This window comes from Idiotropiscis lumnitzeri, chromosome 14, assembly GCF_059441095.1.
Source record: "Idiotropiscis lumnitzeri isolate Australia: NSW breed Sydney's pygmy pipehorse chromosome 14, RoL_Ilum_1.0, whole genome shotgun sequence".
NCBI classification, from domain to species: Eukaryota; Metazoa; Chordata; class Actinopteri; order Syngnathiformes; family Syngnathidae; genus Idiotropiscis; species Idiotropiscis lumnitzeri.
The window spans coordinates 5,679,455-5,696,710 of NC_142404.1; the positions used below are offsets into that span (position 1 = coordinate 5,679,455).

General features: G+C 39.4%; 3 protein-coding genes and 1 non-coding gene across 6 annotated transcripts in view; 2 read left to right on the forward strand and 2 right to left on the reverse strand.

Moving 5' to 3' along the window:
- lcmt2 (leucine carboxyl methyltransferase 2) overlaps positions 1-4,393 on the reverse strand; it is an 11,670-nt gene extending 7,277 nt beyond the window's left edge. The window contains exons 1-4 of the mRNA XM_088315447.1: positions 4,084-4,393; positions 3,215-3,404; positions 2,572-2,679; positions 11-98 (exon numbers count right to left, since the gene is read on the reverse strand). Of these exons, the coding sequence (XP_088171573.1) occupies positions 11-98; positions 2,572-2,679; positions 3,215-3,404; positions 4,084-4,097 (400 nt within the window). The 5' untranslated portion in view covers positions 4,098-4,393. The remainder of the gene's footprint in view (positions 1-10; positions 99-2,571; positions 2,680-3,214; positions 3,405-4,083) is intronic.
- rab5b (RAB5B, member RAS oncogene family) lies at positions 724-12,165 on the forward strand. 2 transcript variants are annotated; one of them, XM_088315449.1, is made up of 7 exons: positions 724-949; positions 4,102-4,462; positions 8,572-8,831; positions 8,914-9,065; positions 9,859-9,981; positions 10,356-10,449; positions 10,713-12,165. In XM_088315449.1, exons 2-7 carry the CDS (start codon positions 4,275-4,277, stop codon positions 10,826-10,828), a joined length of 933 nt encoding a protein of 310 aa, XP_088171575.1. In that variant the 5' UTR covers positions 724-949; positions 4,102-4,274; the 3' UTR covers positions 10,829-12,165. The 2 variants fall into 2 exon arrangements, with proteins under 2 accessions (XP_088171575.1, XP_088171576.1); XM_088315450.1 differs by lacking the exons at positions 724-949; positions 4,102-4,462 and adding an exon at positions 4,493-7,579.
- trnar-acg (transfer RNA arginine (anticodon ACG)) lies at positions 5,986-6,058 on the forward strand. Its single transcript has one exon. It is a non-coding gene; the product is annotated as a tRNA-Arg (tRNA).
- Positions 11,723-17,242, reverse strand: dbr1 (debranching RNA lariats 1). Of its 2 annotated transcripts, none has more exons than XM_088315446.1 (9): positions 16,919-17,242; positions 15,851-16,096; positions 15,653-15,777; positions 14,901-14,981; positions 14,735-14,820; positions 13,709-13,933; positions 13,547-13,624; positions 13,329-13,474; positions 11,723-12,852 (listed from the first exon to the last, which is right to left on the reverse strand). In XM_088315446.1, the coding sequence occupies exons 2-9, from the start codon at positions 16,045-16,047 to the stop codon at positions 12,165-12,167; spliced, it is 1,626 nt and encodes a 541-aa protein (XP_088171572.1). In that variant the 5' UTR covers positions 16,048-16,096; positions 16,919-17,242; the 3' UTR covers positions 11,723-12,164. The 2 variants fall into 2 exon arrangements, with proteins under 2 accessions (XP_088171572.1, XP_088171571.1); XM_088315445.1 differs by having other exon boundaries at positions 15,851-16,093; positions 16,919-17,240.
- Between the last annotated feature and the right edge of the window lie 14 nt (positions 17,243-17,256).

Genomic DNA, 17,256 nt, shown 5'->3' on the forward strand with positions numbered 1-17,256 from the left:
CAATGAGCACCTGAAGAATGGGCGAGAAGCGATTGCGCCGTGAGAGAACCTCGAGATGCCGTAAGGATGAAGTAGTGTGAACATTTCTGGTGCCATTCCTGATGAATAAAATGGATAATCACCGCAACTCAGGAAGAAACAATATAATCTATTTCTAATGATTACAACATTCCGAGGTTACAAATGTCCTGTGGCACGAGAAACTGAGGCTGAACTATTACCGTAACTCAAATCAACATCGCAATGTAGAAGGATATAATTTTTCAAATCACAAAGGCTGCAATTTGGAGGAAAAAAATGCTTCAATTCGGCCCTATACCAAACCGTGCTCAGTAGCCTTACTATGTTTTTTATTTGATTGTATGGCCAAGAAGTGTTCATCATAAAAAACATCACCTGTCATCAAGACATTTTAAGGGTACGGACAGCACATAATTAATTAGCTTGCACACAGCCACAAGAATTTATTGTTATGTAACCCTGGTTAACAAAGCCTCATAAAATAAGAGCCTGTTATTAAAAACAGTCATTAAGAAAATATTTATTGTAGATGCGTAAAAAAGGATCAACATGACTTAGAAATATGTTAAAAGGTTAAAAACTGGTAAATTCATTGTTTAATTAGTGTTTTTGTAATTCTTCAAAATGATTCAGCGCTAAGTCAACGCTTTTATTTTGAAGGGCACGTAGCGACATAATGCCGTTAGTCACGTGACTAGAAATGCGCACTTTATTTTATTCTTCTCATACTTGATAAAGTAGCTGAAGGAGAACTACGGTTAAACGATTTATTCTTCTCATACTTGATAAAGTAGCTGAAGGAGAACTACGGTTAAACGAAAGAGAGACCAAGCTATTCAATGCTATTTTTGTATTTTGAAGGAGTCGTTTTTGAGTTTTTCCAACCTGTCTTTCAATTGGTGATGCACTAATTACTGAACGGGTCTTGGTGAGTTTCAGACTTTTATTTTATTTTATTTCATGCAATGAACATTTTACACTATTGTATTGGTCAAATGAAAAAAAAGAAAAGAAACTTACAATGTCAAATGTATAATGTTTTATTTTAAGTAATGGCTGTAAAAGGTGAATTGCTGCTTAATTGAATGCTAGTTGTAGTCTGCCTGCAATGTTTTTCCATTTTTCACCGGCCACCTCCATTATTTAAACTGCGTCATTATGTGAGCATCGATTTCATTCGACGAAAAAACAAGTTTAATTTGCATTTGATGCCACTTGATGTAGTATTTAGGTTATGTATAAGTATTATTTTGTTGTTATGATAGGCCATTAAAGTTCGGTTCAGAAACTTCTGAGCTAAATGACGGAGCTGAATTCTTGAACGAGACGCAAGATGGCGAGCCACCCACGAGCCTTTGAGCTGTTTCTCACGCAGGAGCGGAGAGCGATTCAGTCTTTTGCTGAATTGTTTTTTGAGTTTTGTATATTGTGTCACATTTATTTTTGTCAACCATGCATGGTGATGCTCAAACAGTATTGTTGAAATGTTGATTGTTTGAACAACATACAGTGAAATCGTTGAGAATTGAAGTTAGACTTAACTGATCAAACAAAATACTTACTTCTTACTGAAGTTTATTCAAAACAAAGTGAGGCAATGTAGTAGAGTATAGATTAGGTAAGATTGAACATAAAATTAGACTTACTAAAACAACAACCCGGGTTGAAAATTATATTTTCCAAACTAAATAATAGTTGAACAGAAAAGGATATTCATAAAGAAAAATTCACTTGAAAGAAGGGGGAAAACATTTTCCTTTGGGTCAACTGTGTGTAAATTGTGTGGAATTGCATGTCATTTCTATGTCAACAACTGTTATTTACTAAATTACGCCGGCAGTTCAAACTTATTCTATTGTCTGTGGTCATTTATTTGGTTGATAATATTACTACTATCTTAATAGACAAAACTAGTACTGGTCTATAATTAACTGTAATCACTCTAGAGGTGTTACAGTTACATTCCACAAGAAGGCACTCTCAGTTAGGGCCTGCTTACTTTGTGTCTTTCATTTTGTTGTATGGCAAGCCATTTGTGCATTTAATTGATATCCTACTAATGCACAAAATTGTCCATGTATTAGTATGCGCTTTGTTCAATTCAGCACACTAGTAGAACAACTAGCGTGCACTCAATGAATGGATGAGGAGAAACTATGTGCTACTAGTGACATTAATATTCTACTAGTTAACATCTGGTACTTTGCTAGTAGTAATAGTAGCACACAGATGTCAACTTGTGCAGTTTTGTAATATATTTGTACAAAAATGTAGCAGTTCTACTCGTACACCATAGTCATGCTATGAGTGCATACAGATTTCAATCATACAATGGGGGAAAGAAATGTCACTAGTAAGACGACTGGGCTCAATTTGTTTTACTAGTGAGACCTGGTCCATTGATCATGCCTAAGCTAATATCATCTTTTATGTTTTGATCACATAACCCACAAATGAACGTCCTTTCTATAATGAGCTAGGGGTGTCCCAGAACGCTGTACAGTATTGTTCAGTCCATTTTCATTTTTTAATCACGGCACTAAAACTGACCTCATATTCATCAAAAGGCTCCAAACGTTTCACTCGGCATCTCTCGTCATCATTAATTAACCTGAGGAAGAACTCGTTCATATCCAAACACACGCACTGCTCCCATCCCTGAACACAACAAAAACAACAATGACACACAACCATTGCATCATCGTTAATGGATGCTAATAAATAGATTTAAACACCAGATTTCCCCAAATAGTGGCTGTCCCTCAAAGTACAGAACCCAGTTAAGGTACTTTATCAATTTAAGACTAGAAAAAAAAACAACTGTAAAATTAATTGGAGTATCTCTGTTTACAAAAGACATTCATTTAAAAATAAACTCCTCATTCTAACTCTGTTGCTAACCAAATCAGCAGCAAGTGGTGTACACAAACAACCTGGTGAGGTAATAAAAGTGATCTTCTGTGGAGACATTTAGCGTCAATTAGCAGGGTACTGCAATGCCGTCACAATGCTATCAAAGAGCGTGACAGTTGCCATTGCTCATTAGACATTATTATTGAACCGGACCAACAGTCGAACACACAAATCCAAAATGAAAACACTCACAAAGAGCTGCAGTTGGGCACATGCTTCAAATCTGCCACTTTTCAGGGGAATATGGCAATTATGCTATTATAATTATGCAAATACCAGCCTTGTCAAGGAATCGCTGCCGTTGTGCATCAGTGTCGGGATATTGTTGCAGCGCGTGCAGAGTGGAATTCAGTTTGAGGAAATGCTCCTGCATGATGCGACCAAATGGATCTTGGGGATGAATCTGCTCGTACATAACAAAGAGAGACTGGGGAAAGAGCCTCGCTGCCCAACTAATGATGTCATCAGACCTGGAGGAACAAAATGTTCAAGAATTATGATTGCAACAAGTGGACCTTTCAAAAGTATTACATGTTAGCTATGTCTTCTTTTAGGACCTGATAAATAATGCCAAGCAAAAATGTAGGCAATCCAAACACAATCAGCGCATTTGAAGCACAATGGACAGAAATATTCAAGGAAATTAAGCTGCATCTCCACCTAAAGTTTCAGGACCATTTTTTTCACTCCTGAAACAAAATGTTTCCAATCAGAAATGTTCATTGATGCAAACCCATACTCGGTCTTCTCAGAAGTCCTACTCTTCTATCAGCTCATATAATTTAGCAAGAAACTAAATTTAGACAATAATTCCTGCATGTCAAACACACAATGGTCTTTGTAAAGTTCTCACCCCCTAGCTAAAGTTGCTGCAGGTGAAGAAATGTAATAAATGTGCGTGTGGACTGCAGAAAGTATTGGCTGAATTATTTCTGGGGTAATTTATCAGGGCCAAAATAAAAGGATTAGTTTTGAGAGGTCCAGAATCTTTTGAGGCGGGATCTTCACCACTGAACCGTTTAGTTCCAGGAACCAAAAGTACCACATACTAAAATTTCCTGGAACTTTTGTTGGAAATGCAGCTAAAAGAGAAGTCCACAGTTCCCAGTTCTGGGGTAATCAAAATGCACTACTATATGTGATGTTCACCGTTGTGTTTCCATGTAGGTGAGTACCACTTCGGAAAGAATCAGAGTGGGGGCAGTTGGGTCCAGTCCGGCCTTTAGCAGAGCTTCTTCGACATGGGAATCATGTCTCGCATCCACCCCTAGCAGGAAGTACTGATTGCTAGACACGTACACAGGCCCTACAGACACACATGATCAGCTGTGGAGCAAAACATGTACAATGTCACTGGCTCAATGGAGTATTTCACCTGTCAAAGAAAGTACATGCTGGGAGCCCAACAGTTCCGACAACGACGCATTGGACTGGATCAGAGCCGCCTTACGCCGAGTCACGTCTGGAAAATCGATTTCAAACACAACGGCCTTGTTGAGTGCCGCATCGCCACACAGACGGAAATACAGTGAGTCGAACCCGGCACCCAGAGACAGAATCTACAAAAGATAGAAAAATAGACATTGTTGTTATGCGGGGGCACAAAGCGATGTGAGATATTTAAGTAGCAGTTAACTTGCTTGTCTCTTTGCACAATATTGTGTGACTTGCAGGAAGGTCCGCACACAGTGTTCCACTGCTCGCCAGCGCACATAGTAGCCCCTGCATAGTATGTAGCACAACATTGTATGTTTTAGTGTGAGCACCACTGTAAGAATATTAATAATCAAGTTATTGTTGACATGTGTGAACGTTTTATATGAATGCAATTGTGTGTTTTCATCATATTTTTTTGTTAAACATATTGCTCCAAAATCATCACTTTTCAGGAAACAACCCCAGTATTATATAACATTGCACACAAAGAAAAAGCCAGTTTCAATACTTTTTGATTCGTCAAGAATTTGTAAAACAGGAGTTCCTCAAGGGGACTGACCAATAATGAGTAAAAAAAAAAATATCAAATTGACCAAAAGGAGGCTTCCACCTGACAGTGATGTTTTACTGTTTGTGTTCATTTTCAAAAATTGTAAACACTATTTACAGTGAATAACATTTATGGATAAAATTACAATATTAGCTTGGTTGTGGTAGTGGGTAGAGAAAACAAATTATAAATACAAAATAGAATATAAAATAAAATGCCTATAATCTTTACTATACCTTTTACCAAATACTCCAACAGTATTTCATTCTTCAAATTGTCAATATATTTTACTAGCACAAATTAATGAACATGTGATCAGGGCTAGCGCGCCGATCGGACTGCAAAAAGATTTCTAACCAAGTCCTAACCGTTTCTAACCAAGTCCTAACAGTTCCTAACCAATTCCTAACTAGGTCCTAAAATTTCCTAACCAATTCCTAACACTTCTTAACCACACCCTGACAGTTTCTAACCAAGTCCTAACAGTTCCTAACCAATTCCTAACACTTCCTAACCAAGTCCTAACACTTCCTAACCAATTCCTAACACTTCCTAACCAAGTCCTAACACTTCCTAACCAGGTCCTAACATTTCTTACCCAATTCCTAACAGTTCTTAACTAAGTCCTAACATTTCATAACCAAGTCAAAACACTTCCTAACCAACTCCTAACACTTCCTTAACAGCTCCTAACCAATTCCTAACACTTCCGAACCATAACATGACAGTTTCTAACCAAGGCCTAACAGTTCCTAACCAATTCCCAACACTTCCGAACAGCTCCTAACCAAGTCCTAAGAGTTTCTAACAATTAAAAGGGCACTTAAAATGTATGGTCGTTTACTGTTCGATTTGTATTATGCGTACAAGTTAGTTCATTTAAATTGTATAATTATCCCAACCACCAAATACTTTTATTTGTTTTTTTTAGATGAATAGAATGGATTAGATTTTTCAACATGAGGTCAACATGGAAACTCGATGCAGAAAGTTCATTAGAACTGAATCCCACCCGCGCCGGGATTCTGACTGTCATCTAGGTACTCGCTTACACTGGCATATCAGGGCTAGTGGCGCAATGGATAACGCGTCTGACTACGGATCAGAAGATTCTAGGTTCGACTCCTGGCTAGCTCGACTACTCTTTTTTTTTTTTTTCGATTTTCCTGAACGAGATGAATTTGCCATCAACGTGCCGTTAACCTTGCACAATGCGTTAGCATGCAACGGAGCGTAAAACCTTTCCCGCTGTTTTACCGTGTTCATTTCGACTGCGGTGAAGCCAGCCGGCCCAAATTTACTTTACACCAAGCATTACGGTAATAGGTCACCGAGCCCCTTTCAGAATAAAAGCATGCCATTACACTGAACTGGGCGTGGATGATTCAGTTTAAAAATAATTATATAATATAAAATCTCTGTTAAAAACAGGGAGTTATTCCACGTCTGAGAGAATGTACAATGGTTAATCTGAATCTTGCGATGCATTAAAAAAATCAAGTGTGAAAGGTATGGTGCTGCAATGGCAATTGTATTGTTTGAATAATTAAAAAATATATAATTGCAGACAGGTATCTATATTTCAAATATTTTTTATTTTTCCATGTATCTCTCACGTTATGGCAAAGAGCTCATTAAATATAATTAATTCTAACCGAAGCATTGACGTCCAGTTCGACGTAATGCCGCGCTTTTATTCTCAAGGGGGCTTTGGCCGCTCGTCTGTGACCTATTACCGTAATGCCTGGTGTGACTTGGCTTGGAATGATCTTTTCGAGTGGAGGCTGGCTTGAGCACAGACACAATTCGCTCATTATTCCAAGAATGTGACATTACAATATATGTCCGTCCATGCAGGACACATTCATGTGTTACGCCTATTGTATTCTTCCCCACGTTATTGTGTTGGAACGGAAGCTTTGTATCCGACCTGTTGATAAGTGGAGATCTCCTCGCCACTTTGCAGACGAAGTGCTGCTGGAAGCAATCGTGGAAGTAGCCCTGAGCCGCAGCAGACACTTTACTCACCACGCTACTGTCATTGGTCCCTTGCACCTGAGGAGACCAATAAGAACTTGAGGGCATCACAAGCCTGCATTCGCGGCCGTGTATGTCCAGTGTAAAGAACCTCACCGCGGTGTCCGAACCCTTTTGCTTCTTTCCGTTAGTCATCCCTTCACATCCCTCTGACGTTACTTTAAAATATTACGACGTAAATATTTTAGTGTGTTATTCTATTTCTATTCGGGTGTATGGCAGAATTGTTCAAATTATCGCTCACTCGGGCTTGACGTTGACTGCTTCTGTGCTGTACAGCGCCCTCGAGAGTCCCGGAGGACGCCTCAATCGGTGACGTCGCAGGAGTAATAAACTGGTTGTTAATTAATTAAACTCTGCTTGGGAAATGTGTGCGTTACATATGGACAATCCACCACCTGCAGCAGCCCGGTTTGTCCTACTGCTTGACAATTTATAATTTATTTTTTGTGACCGTCCATAAATCCATCCTTTCGTCATGCATCTTGAGCTTGCTTCACAATGCTGCAGACAGGCAGTGCGCATGCGCTTTCCCCCAACAACAGGAAGCGTTTGGCTTCAGCCAGGCCAGCTGATGTTGCTACATTGAAGTCAACAGTCAGGGAAGCAACACTATTTAGGGTAAGTGTCTTTAATTGGGCCTCCTCTCACAGGCTCATAGTAAGATTCAGACGAGAAAAAATTTATTGTCTATGACATTGCTGTCGAAAAATTGAGTTCTTTAGCATTTTAGCCGCTTTCTGTCGTCCGAGTTGATGTGGACATACAGAGCGGTGTCATGCTAGCGACCAAAAAAACAAAACAAAAAAAAAAACGACAACATTTGACGGCGTCACCACGGGAATAAAAAGGAAGCGAATGAAATGTATTGTTCCATGTGACAATGCTGTGGTGATATGTGCTCTGCTTTGTTGTCAACAGCATCTGTAATACTATGTTTGTGATATATATATACATTTATATATATATATATACATGTGTATATATATATATATATACATATATATATATATATATATTTATATATATTTATATTATATATTTATATTATATATATATTTATATTTATATTATGTATATATTTATATTATATATATATATATATTTATATTATATATATAATATATATATGTATATATATTTATATAATATATATATATATATATATATAATATGTAGTGTATAAAATAAAGCCTACTAACCCACCAAAAATGAAGCAGTGGTTTCGATTTTTTTTTTTCAAAATTGCAGCCTTTGCAAGTTAAAAATAGCACTGTCCTGCATTGAAATGTCTTTTTGAATACAAGCAAATTTTCATTCCTACTGGTGACTCGGTAAAAGTGTAGCCTCCCTCTCAGCTGAGAGAGACTCCAGCAGAGGATAAGTAAGACAGAATATGAATGCATGGATGGTTCCCTAAAGGTGAAATTGAGGTTTTACAGTTGCAAAGTGAAGTGTGTGCTGCTACTGGCACACAGAAATGATAATATGAAAGTTTAAAATATCCTCAAACGAACTGCATACCGGTACATATTTACATACTGAATCTGAGCAGACTCTTCACTGACCTTGATTTAAGTAACTATGATTTGTTCCAATACGTCCTCTCTCAGGGCAGACGGGATATCATCAGTGAGGCTCAACCGCACAGGTTGGAAACAGAGCAACAAGCGACCTTCCTCCAACGGCACCCTCACACGGGTCGCTATGAGCTCCAGAGGGAGTGGCGGCCGCTCCAATGGCGCGCTGCCGCAGACCAAGATCTGCCAGTTCAAGCTGGTGCTGCTGGGCGACATGGCGGTGGGCAAGTCCAGCTTGGTGCTGCGCTTTGTCAAGGGACAGTTTGACGAGTTTCAGGAGACCACCATAGGAGGTGAGGGCTGTGGGGAACATGATGGAAATCTGTGTGTGTGTCATTCACTTTTGAGAAAAAAATCTTTAATTGTATGTCACAGCTGCCTTCCTGGCCCAGTCAGTGTGTTTAGATGACACCACTGTCAAGTTTGAGATCTGGGATACTGCAGGACAAGAGCGTTATCACAGCCTGGCACCCATGTATTACCGAGGAGCTCAGGCTGCCATTGTGGTTTTTGACATCACTAAGCCGGTACGCAACACACACATTCAATCCATTGATATTGGAACATTAGGGGACAAACACAATTCATTTTCCATTGCTGGTCGAACTCTGATTTGTGTTTAACATATGAAATACAGTCACCCTCTACTATTCGCCCACCCATACAGTGAATGTTTGTAATTGCCTATTGATCTTAGAAGTTAGCGGCAAAGTTTTTTTTTTCCCATTAGACTAAATGAAATTCTGAGTCAATGAAGAGCCTCCCCTCACTTCAAAATAATTCCTCAGCCCTGAGATGCTAAAAGGTGATGCTTGGTAAAGCAATATATAACAAATGTGTAAATAGGGCAATTTGTGCAGGGTTTCACTACAATGATAATTATTCTAATACAGAGTCAAACTTTCACCTTCATAAAACCTTTTCAGAAGTGTGCAGGAAATATTTTGTGTTATATTTTAACATTTTGTAGTTACCATATAGGTGTTGAAACAAATGAATGACTGTGAACATTTAGACATACTGTAAAATCTGTGTAACAATCGGCATTAACAATGAATGAATAGTAATGGTGGAACATGAAATATTGTTAATTGTCATTCAAGTGCAGCGATGCCAAAAGTGATGTGGTTTTGCTATACTTTCTCCAAAGATGAAGCTGAAAATGTCTACACGTCTTACCACAGTTTGATGTTTCTGTTCTTTTGGTATACCTAATAAAGTAGTCGATGAGTACACTGTATATATTAAATAGCGCCTTGTGCTGTGTCATCATCCACTCCTTCTTGTGTTTTTGTGTGTGTGTTTTATGTTGACGTACAGGAAACTTTCGAGAGGGCCAAAGCCTGGGTGAAGGAGCTGCAGAGGCAGGCCAGTCCCAACATTGTCATTGCTTTGGCGGGCAACAAGGCTGACTTAGCTGAGAAGAGGCTAGTAGAATATGAGGTAAGCCTCTGCCTAAACCGTAAACTGGCAATTATAAACACCTTTCAAAATTAAACAAAGTTGTCTTGTGAAGGGAAAATATTGATACACCGCTTATCTGTGTTGTTGAAATAAATTGGATGTAGTGATGTCATCGGTACTTAATTGACGATCGTATTTCCTGTAGCATTACTGATACCTGTCTGTGGTTGCATCACAAAAAGACCCCAAAAAAAAAAACAATACACCGAAGTTAACCTTTAAAAGCACACTAGTGTTGGAGTCCCACAAACTAACTAACAAGTTTCTTTCGCCTCTTTTTCTCATAACCATTTTACTTGAGTTCCGAATATTGTGATGTTTGTTTCCTAACATGTTTCTTTTGGCCGATGAAGGAAGCGCAAACATACGCCGATGACACGGGCCTGCTCTTCATGGAAACTTCAGCCAAGACGGCCATGAACGTCAATGAGCTTTTCCTGGCCATTGGTGAGTTGCTGTTCATCTAACTCAAACTCCTCTGCAGTCCATAAAAAATATACACAGTATTATATATTACTTTATAATCTAATTTGAAAGACATTTTATATTACAGTACTACTGTCATGATTTGCATTGTGTTAATTTTAGCTTACTGTTACCAAAACAATTGTGAATATTAAATCCCCTTTAAATGAATAAGATTAAGATACAGATGCCGCTACAACGGCATGCCAAGATCATTGTCTGTGTTAATACTTGTATTCCTGCAGCCAAAAAGATGCCAAAAACAGACACCCAAAACCCAACACACGCAGCACGACATCGAGGGGTCAACCTCCAGGACCCTGACGCCCACTCCACCAGAGCTTGCTGCGGAGGGAACTAAACCACACAACACCCTCTTCATGTACTACCACGTGAACTCCACCACAGTCCCGCCCCAAAAGTATCACTTCTCCCTCAGCCAACCATCTTGAACGATCATCCTCATCAGTGAATCAAGCCAGCTGAGAAGAGGGAACGTAACAACAAAATGGAGGACACTGTGTATATTCTGCCTTGTATCATTTCAGCTTGACTCGTCTGATAAACTACACCTGTACAAAGCCGACTAGCAAAGGAGGAAAAGCAATACGATGAGGTAAAATAAAAGAAGCTAAATGTGCTTGACATCCTTCATCTGTCTGGTCCTCTGGGTCCCAAAACGGAGCCAACACAATTATGTGCGTGTGTGTATATTTTCATGTTTAAGTCAAGACCCCATACATATCCTACGGTACAAAGCAAAATATGTGGTATAGCTCTCAAACCATAGCAACAATATAAAAGCATGAGCCACAATGCGTATGCTGACTTAAAAACCTGTATTTGCTAATAATTACGACGCACGATAAATACATGCGAAGCAGAGAGCACAGGGAGTACTGATTTCCTGACGCAAGTTTGAGTTTTGTCAATGGAGGATGGAATGAAGAGTAAAGAAATGCAATTATTGTTGAATGGATTGGAGTAGTTGTACGTGTATGAGTAGTATGGATGTTTGAAGTGGGGAACAATTTTAATATCGCACTCCAAACATCCATGCTAAATTTAAATTGCTGCCAAATCAGAATCAGATGTGGATTGAACGTGGATTAACACAAAAGCTGCAAATAGAAAAATATGTTTGCAAATTTGAACTGCTCTTTTTTTCTTGACTCTTCTAAAAGTGTTATATATGTGTGGCTTCTCATCAAAGTTTGAATGGGAGCGTGTTGGAAAAAAATAATCGACACATAAATTGTGATTGATAAATTGGCCAGGAATGTGTCATTTTGAACACTTGGCCAGTTTTTCAATGTGGTTTTATTTTTTTCAAAATTGAACTGAAATTGTGTTTGCAGTGCTTTTATGTTGACTGTTTGAAAACATTCAAATAATTAAAAAAGAATGCAGATGTTAATGTATTGGGAATTGTTGAGAAAGGAAATAAGACATTGACACTTACTGTTGAGAGATTGTACAAGGTTTTGTTTTTTTTAAAGGATATTTTCATTTTACAACCGCTGACAATTTCTGCTGTCTCTCAATCTCATTTACAAAAAATGATTAAATTGTGTTTCTAACAATAAAAAAATTAAATCTTTTCTTAAAAAAAGGAAAACATGATTTTCCTTGTTATTTCTGTCTATTAAAAAGTCTGAAATGAATACATTAATAAAAAAAAACAACATTTCCATCATCTATTCATCACACTCGTCCTCTACTGTGGCATAGATTAATTGGTTCCTGCGTTTGATCAGTGGTGTGGTGGTCCGGCTTCCCGCATCACCTTGGTCGTTGGTCCGTTTGAGGAAGTGCTCACGCTCTGCCTTGTCCCTTGGAGAAAGACGAGGGACGACTGGTGTGGAGTGGCGGGGGGGAGGCAGGTCCATGAGGGGGGACATGGGAATGGGCAACACTTGAGATTTGGGTGGGGGCAGGACCAAGACAGCAGGTGTGTGGGTTTTGCCCCCGAGTGGTTTTGGATCAGGGCTGCTTTTGGGCTGTTCCTCACTTTCCTCTTCCTCCCACTCATCCTCTATCGTGATCTCATCGGGATTGAAGGAATTTGACGTGCCCGAAATGTCAGTTGGGTACTCGCTGGACTCGTCACCGCTCTGAGCGTCGTCTCCTTCCTCGGCGCGACTGTCCTGAGCACCGCTCGTGTCACCGGCCTGGCCCACTTGGGTGTAGAGGTCCGTGAGGCCAAGGGTGGCGCACAGTTCTGTGGTCTGGGGATTGGCGTGGTAGCTGGGGGCGGTGTGGTACTGGGGGCTGCTTGGGTCGTAGGGCGGCACAGTGCGACTGAAGTTGTCCGGGATGGCGAGCTCGCCGCTTAGCTGCTCCACCACCTTCATCAGTGCATCTTCAGAAACTGTAAAATCCCAACTAATGGATGACATGAGAACAATTTTCTTCAGGATTGTGGATGACAATTAGGAAACAACACCAGGATATACTGGTACACTCAAAGGCCGTACAATTGAAAAGTGAACTTGAAAACAAAAACTGAACATTCAATTGGAACCAGATCCAATCTTGATTATACTCAATTATTCTGACTCTATATGTACTTTCAAGAAGCCAGAGAGGCAACTTATTTCCCATGGTCTGATTGCAACAAAAAAAAGAAAAATTAAATGGATTGGATAATTATATTGAATTCAACATGGAAGTATACATGTGTTGAAAATGTTGCCATAAAAGTGAAATATATCAATATAGAGGTGAATTTTTGAGCTTTTAGACATTTTTCCAATCAAACCTAATTACTACCAATCAAGCCACACATGTAAAATTAATGAAGCCTTGATTTAAGAAATATACAGTAAATTATTAATATAGTGAAGATTCATACTGTGTACCGTTCATGCAGGCCGTTATTTTCCGGAGGGTTCCAGGGATGAGGGGTGGTCCTCTGCAGATCGTTGGTGGCCTTTAGGATGGCGAGCCATTCGGGGTCATATTCCAGATCATTGGATGAACCGACCCTTTCTGGCATGTCTACGATCTAAAACAAAAGCGTATTTGTCAAATTTAAAGTAACTGTCTCTTTCTGACAAACCATGCAACGGTCCCTTACCTGCAAGAATTCCCGATAGGGCAAACATTTATCCAGCGACAGGAATTTGGTGACCCGCGGGGCAGCGTTAGGTTTAGGCTTCAAACATGTAGGGAAAATATCTCGTTTAAAAGGAATGTTTAACAACAATTTAAGCAGTTGTAGGTTGACCGTCAGTCTTACAGGATGCTGCTTCAGAGCAGCAAATTTGACGTGAAGATGTGCCGAAAACCAGTAGCTAGGCTGCAGTTGTTCCAGGAGCTCGGCGGCGGCGGGACTCCCAAGAGAGTTGGACTCTACGTCTTGCCGTAGAAACTTCTTCTTACGCAGCAGCTCCTCCATGGGCCCGTGATGATAGATACCACGAGGCCAGTCGTGGCTCAGGAAAATGTCAACGGGCATGCGAATCTGATTGGAATTTGGGAATGGACATTAGGCTTTTAGTTAATTTTTTCAATCACTAGAGTATTTGAAAACTTCTTAAAGTTAGGCTTTACGTAATATGGGTCTTTGGGGTCGAAGAGCAAAATAATGTGTACATATTTTGTGGCTACTTTTGTCAACATATTTTCTGTGTTTGTGGACCGTATGAAAAAAGACAGACTGAACTTTTACGTAAGCCCTAGTGGACCCTCACCAAAGAACTGAGCGCATTGAAACTCTCTAAATACATAGTAGAGTTTGCAAATATGAATATTAAGAAGTTGAAACGTGGAATGACCACAGTGCACTTTATCTTCTTTTTCTAATTGTGAAACGATGCCAAACTTTAGGTCTTCTCTGGTCTTTACGCATTCTTTCCTTGCCAACTTATTTCTACTTGATTCTGCAATACAAATCAATCTATGTGGAAAAATGATCAATGCAACGCTTCGAGGCAGAGATTTTTCTTATACTTTTTTCCGATCAATTTATTCCAGTTAATCCAAGGAGCCGAGTTGTAAAATTTTTAGTCACTGCATCTTGCAAATAGCAGAATACTACCTGATATGAACAAAACAAAACACACATATATTACATAATTATCTTTCAATGTCAGTCATTATTATTGTCATTAATAATACAGGGACACAACTAAAATTGTGTTGACCTGTTTGTGAAACAAATGTTTGGGTTTGAGAGTTATAATCGTTAATAAAAATCCCATGAATTGAAACATTTCTACGGTACACTGGAAAAGAGCAACCAAGCTGAATGTTTAATGATTACCTGCTTCAGTTTAAACACCTCAATATTTCGCACATGATAGACGCTTCTCAGGGTTTCTGGGTTGTACGGCGGGAATTCATGGTGACCTGCAAGGGGCCAACACAGATGATGAACACACTGCTTTATGTTACAGTGCAGTCTGTGACCAATTTAAAAATAAACGCACCTCTTCTGTAGTCATGTGACTTGAAGATGCCAGAAATGCCTCCAATTCGGATGCCTTTGTAGCGTATAACCCCTGCGTAACCTGCAGAAGAGGTAGGAGAGTCGCGGATGTGACAGGATTGGTCATGACGACATGAATCTTAAGTGAATTTTATGGCTGGGTTGTTGATTGCAACCATTTAACATTATGTGGTGCATTTAAGTGCCATTTATCGGAAACCAATGATGATATCGCTGAAGGCTTGTCCATGTATGCAGTCTGTTTCAAGTGGGTTAACACAAATGGATAATCTGGCCTAATTTGAGCACTCTGATGATAACAACCAGCCCTGATTATTGTATCTTTCAAAGATTATACTAAGCAATTAAAAAGTCTCGTGAAAATTTTCCTCCTCGATTTGCTAAGAAAATGGTTGGAGCAGGCAACTGAAAATGTTAAACCCGTTCAATATTTACATTTGCAAATCCTTATTTGTCTGATAAACAAGCTCAGGCAACAGGCTCTGAGACCGATGCGAATGGAACGGAAGCCAATTAGGAAACAACACTAATGCCAGTTAAGAAAGGAGGAGCAACTTGTAATGTATGTATGTAAAAAAGCAATTAAAAAAATAACATTCAATTAAAAATAAACAAACAATAATGATATATATATATATATACACACACATACATACATACACACACACACACACACACACACACATATACATATGAATTAAATGAGATTGTTTATTGACAGACGGGCCCTACCCAAATAATATATATTGGGAGCTACCCAGCCTCCGTAAGAAAGCTCCTGCAGGTGATTAGAGGCCTCGTGGTTACCACCAATGAAGATGGTAAGAATTGGAGCCTTCTTTTCTCCAGAATAGTACCTGTACCAAAGATTCTGTTTTAAAATAAGTCCACTTCTTACTTGAAAAAAAAAACATGCCAAGGGACACTGACTTGTAAAAGGTTTGCATGGTTCGGTACTTGGCAGGCACTGCCATGCACTTGAGGTCGCCTTCATTGCGCACAGCTTGGAAGTCGCCGCAGCAAAGCAGCAGGTCCACTTTGACGCCTTCCTTCTTCTCCAGATAGCTGATGGTCTCGTAGATCTTGTCCAGCTCGCCATGGCAACAGCCCTCCACTGCAATCTTCATGGCTGCACCCAGCAGAGGCGATCTTCAGTCTGTCTATACTCCTTTGCTGCTTAAAGAAAGACAAAACAGTCGGATTGGGAAGTTGAGATACGCTTACGAATTGGTGCAATATTCCATTCATCCATTCTCTACCGCTTATATTCATTAGGATTGCTAGTGATCGGAACATTGTTGGCTGCAGCCTGTAATACTTGGGGTAAAGACAGGAATGGTTTCTTTAGACTCAGGAAAATCATTACAAACAAGGGATTTGATGGACAACCAGTAAAAAAGTGACTGACCATGAGACTTTGGCTGTCCAAGTCTCCATCCTACCTGCAGCTAAGCTGTTGCTATGACTGTAAGCCCCAAACAATGCCATTGCATTTATTTCCCCGTGTTCTCATTAATAGTTATCATAGTAGATAAGTATCCAAATACAACACCGTGGCCTGCTCCCTGCAAGTTGTTTTAAGGCTTAAGATTTACCATAACATTGGTGCTAATTTCGATTAGCACGTTTGCCGTTTACTGTATGTTCTAATTTAGCTTTAATCAATTGTTTTTCATGCCTATTTTGCAAGGTACAAAAGCTTGGAGTGACAAATAGCGAAGCAGCCAACCACTATGGTCGAAAGCATGGAATTGTGGGATATGTTACTATTTTCGATCGAACCCCTATCAGTAAATGCAAGTTAAATATATAAGACACATAAATATAATGCCAAAGGTTTCTAATAAAGATTGAATTTACATTGCAACAAAAAGGCCCAATGACAGAGCAATGTAGTTATGTCAATTCAAGTCGATAATGCTATTCAAGCGCACATTGGCGAAGAACACACGCTATTTTAATTATTGTTTTTATAAACAACAAATAAACACTACTCACTGAGACGCACGATGTGCCAAAGAGGACGCCGGATGGCTTTTACACGCCGTAAGACCCCCAAATCGTGATGAAAAAGCACATCTTTTCCTGAAAATTTGTTCAAGTCAGCAACAAAACTTCCCACACTGCGTTCACAGCACAGAACGCATGCGCAAATCAAAAACAGGCGCGTAGTATTTTGGTCACGGCAGCATATTCTACACTTATTAATATAAGCAATTATTGCCTTTCCCCAAGATTCTACTAAATTTGTGCGCATACATTATTTTTATGGAATTTTTATCGCGTTTTGCTATGCTTCCCGTTTTCTGTTCTGTTGGGCAGTTTAATGTGACGAA

Excerpts from the sequence above, each read along its gene's own strand:
- rab5b (XM_088315449.1), top strand. The coding sequence starts at position 4,275 with ATGTACAATGTCACTGGCTCAATGGAGTATTTCACCTGTCAAAGAAAG. Across the intron at positions 9,066-9,858 it reads TTTTTGACATCACTAAGCCG|GAAACTTTCGAGAGGGCCAA; the intron begins GTACGCAACACA and ends GTTGACGTACAG. Across the intron at positions 10,450-10,712 it reads TGAGCTTTTCCTGGCCATTG|CCAAAAAGATGCCAAAAACA; the intron begins GTGAGTTGCTGT and ends GTATTCCTGCAG.
- dbr1 (XM_088315446.1), bottom strand. The coding sequence starts at position 16,047 with ATGAAGATTGCAGTGGAGGGCTGTTGCCATGGCGAGCTGGACAAGATC. Across the intron at positions 15,778-15,850 it reads ACCATGCAAACCTTTTACAA|GTACTATTCTGGAGAAAAGA; the intron begins GTCAGTGTCCCT and ends TCTTTGGTACAG. Across the intron at positions 13,475-13,546 it reads CCTATCGGGAATTCTTGCAG|ATCGTAGACATGCCAGAAAG; the intron begins GTAAGGGACCGT and ends CTTTTGTTTTAG.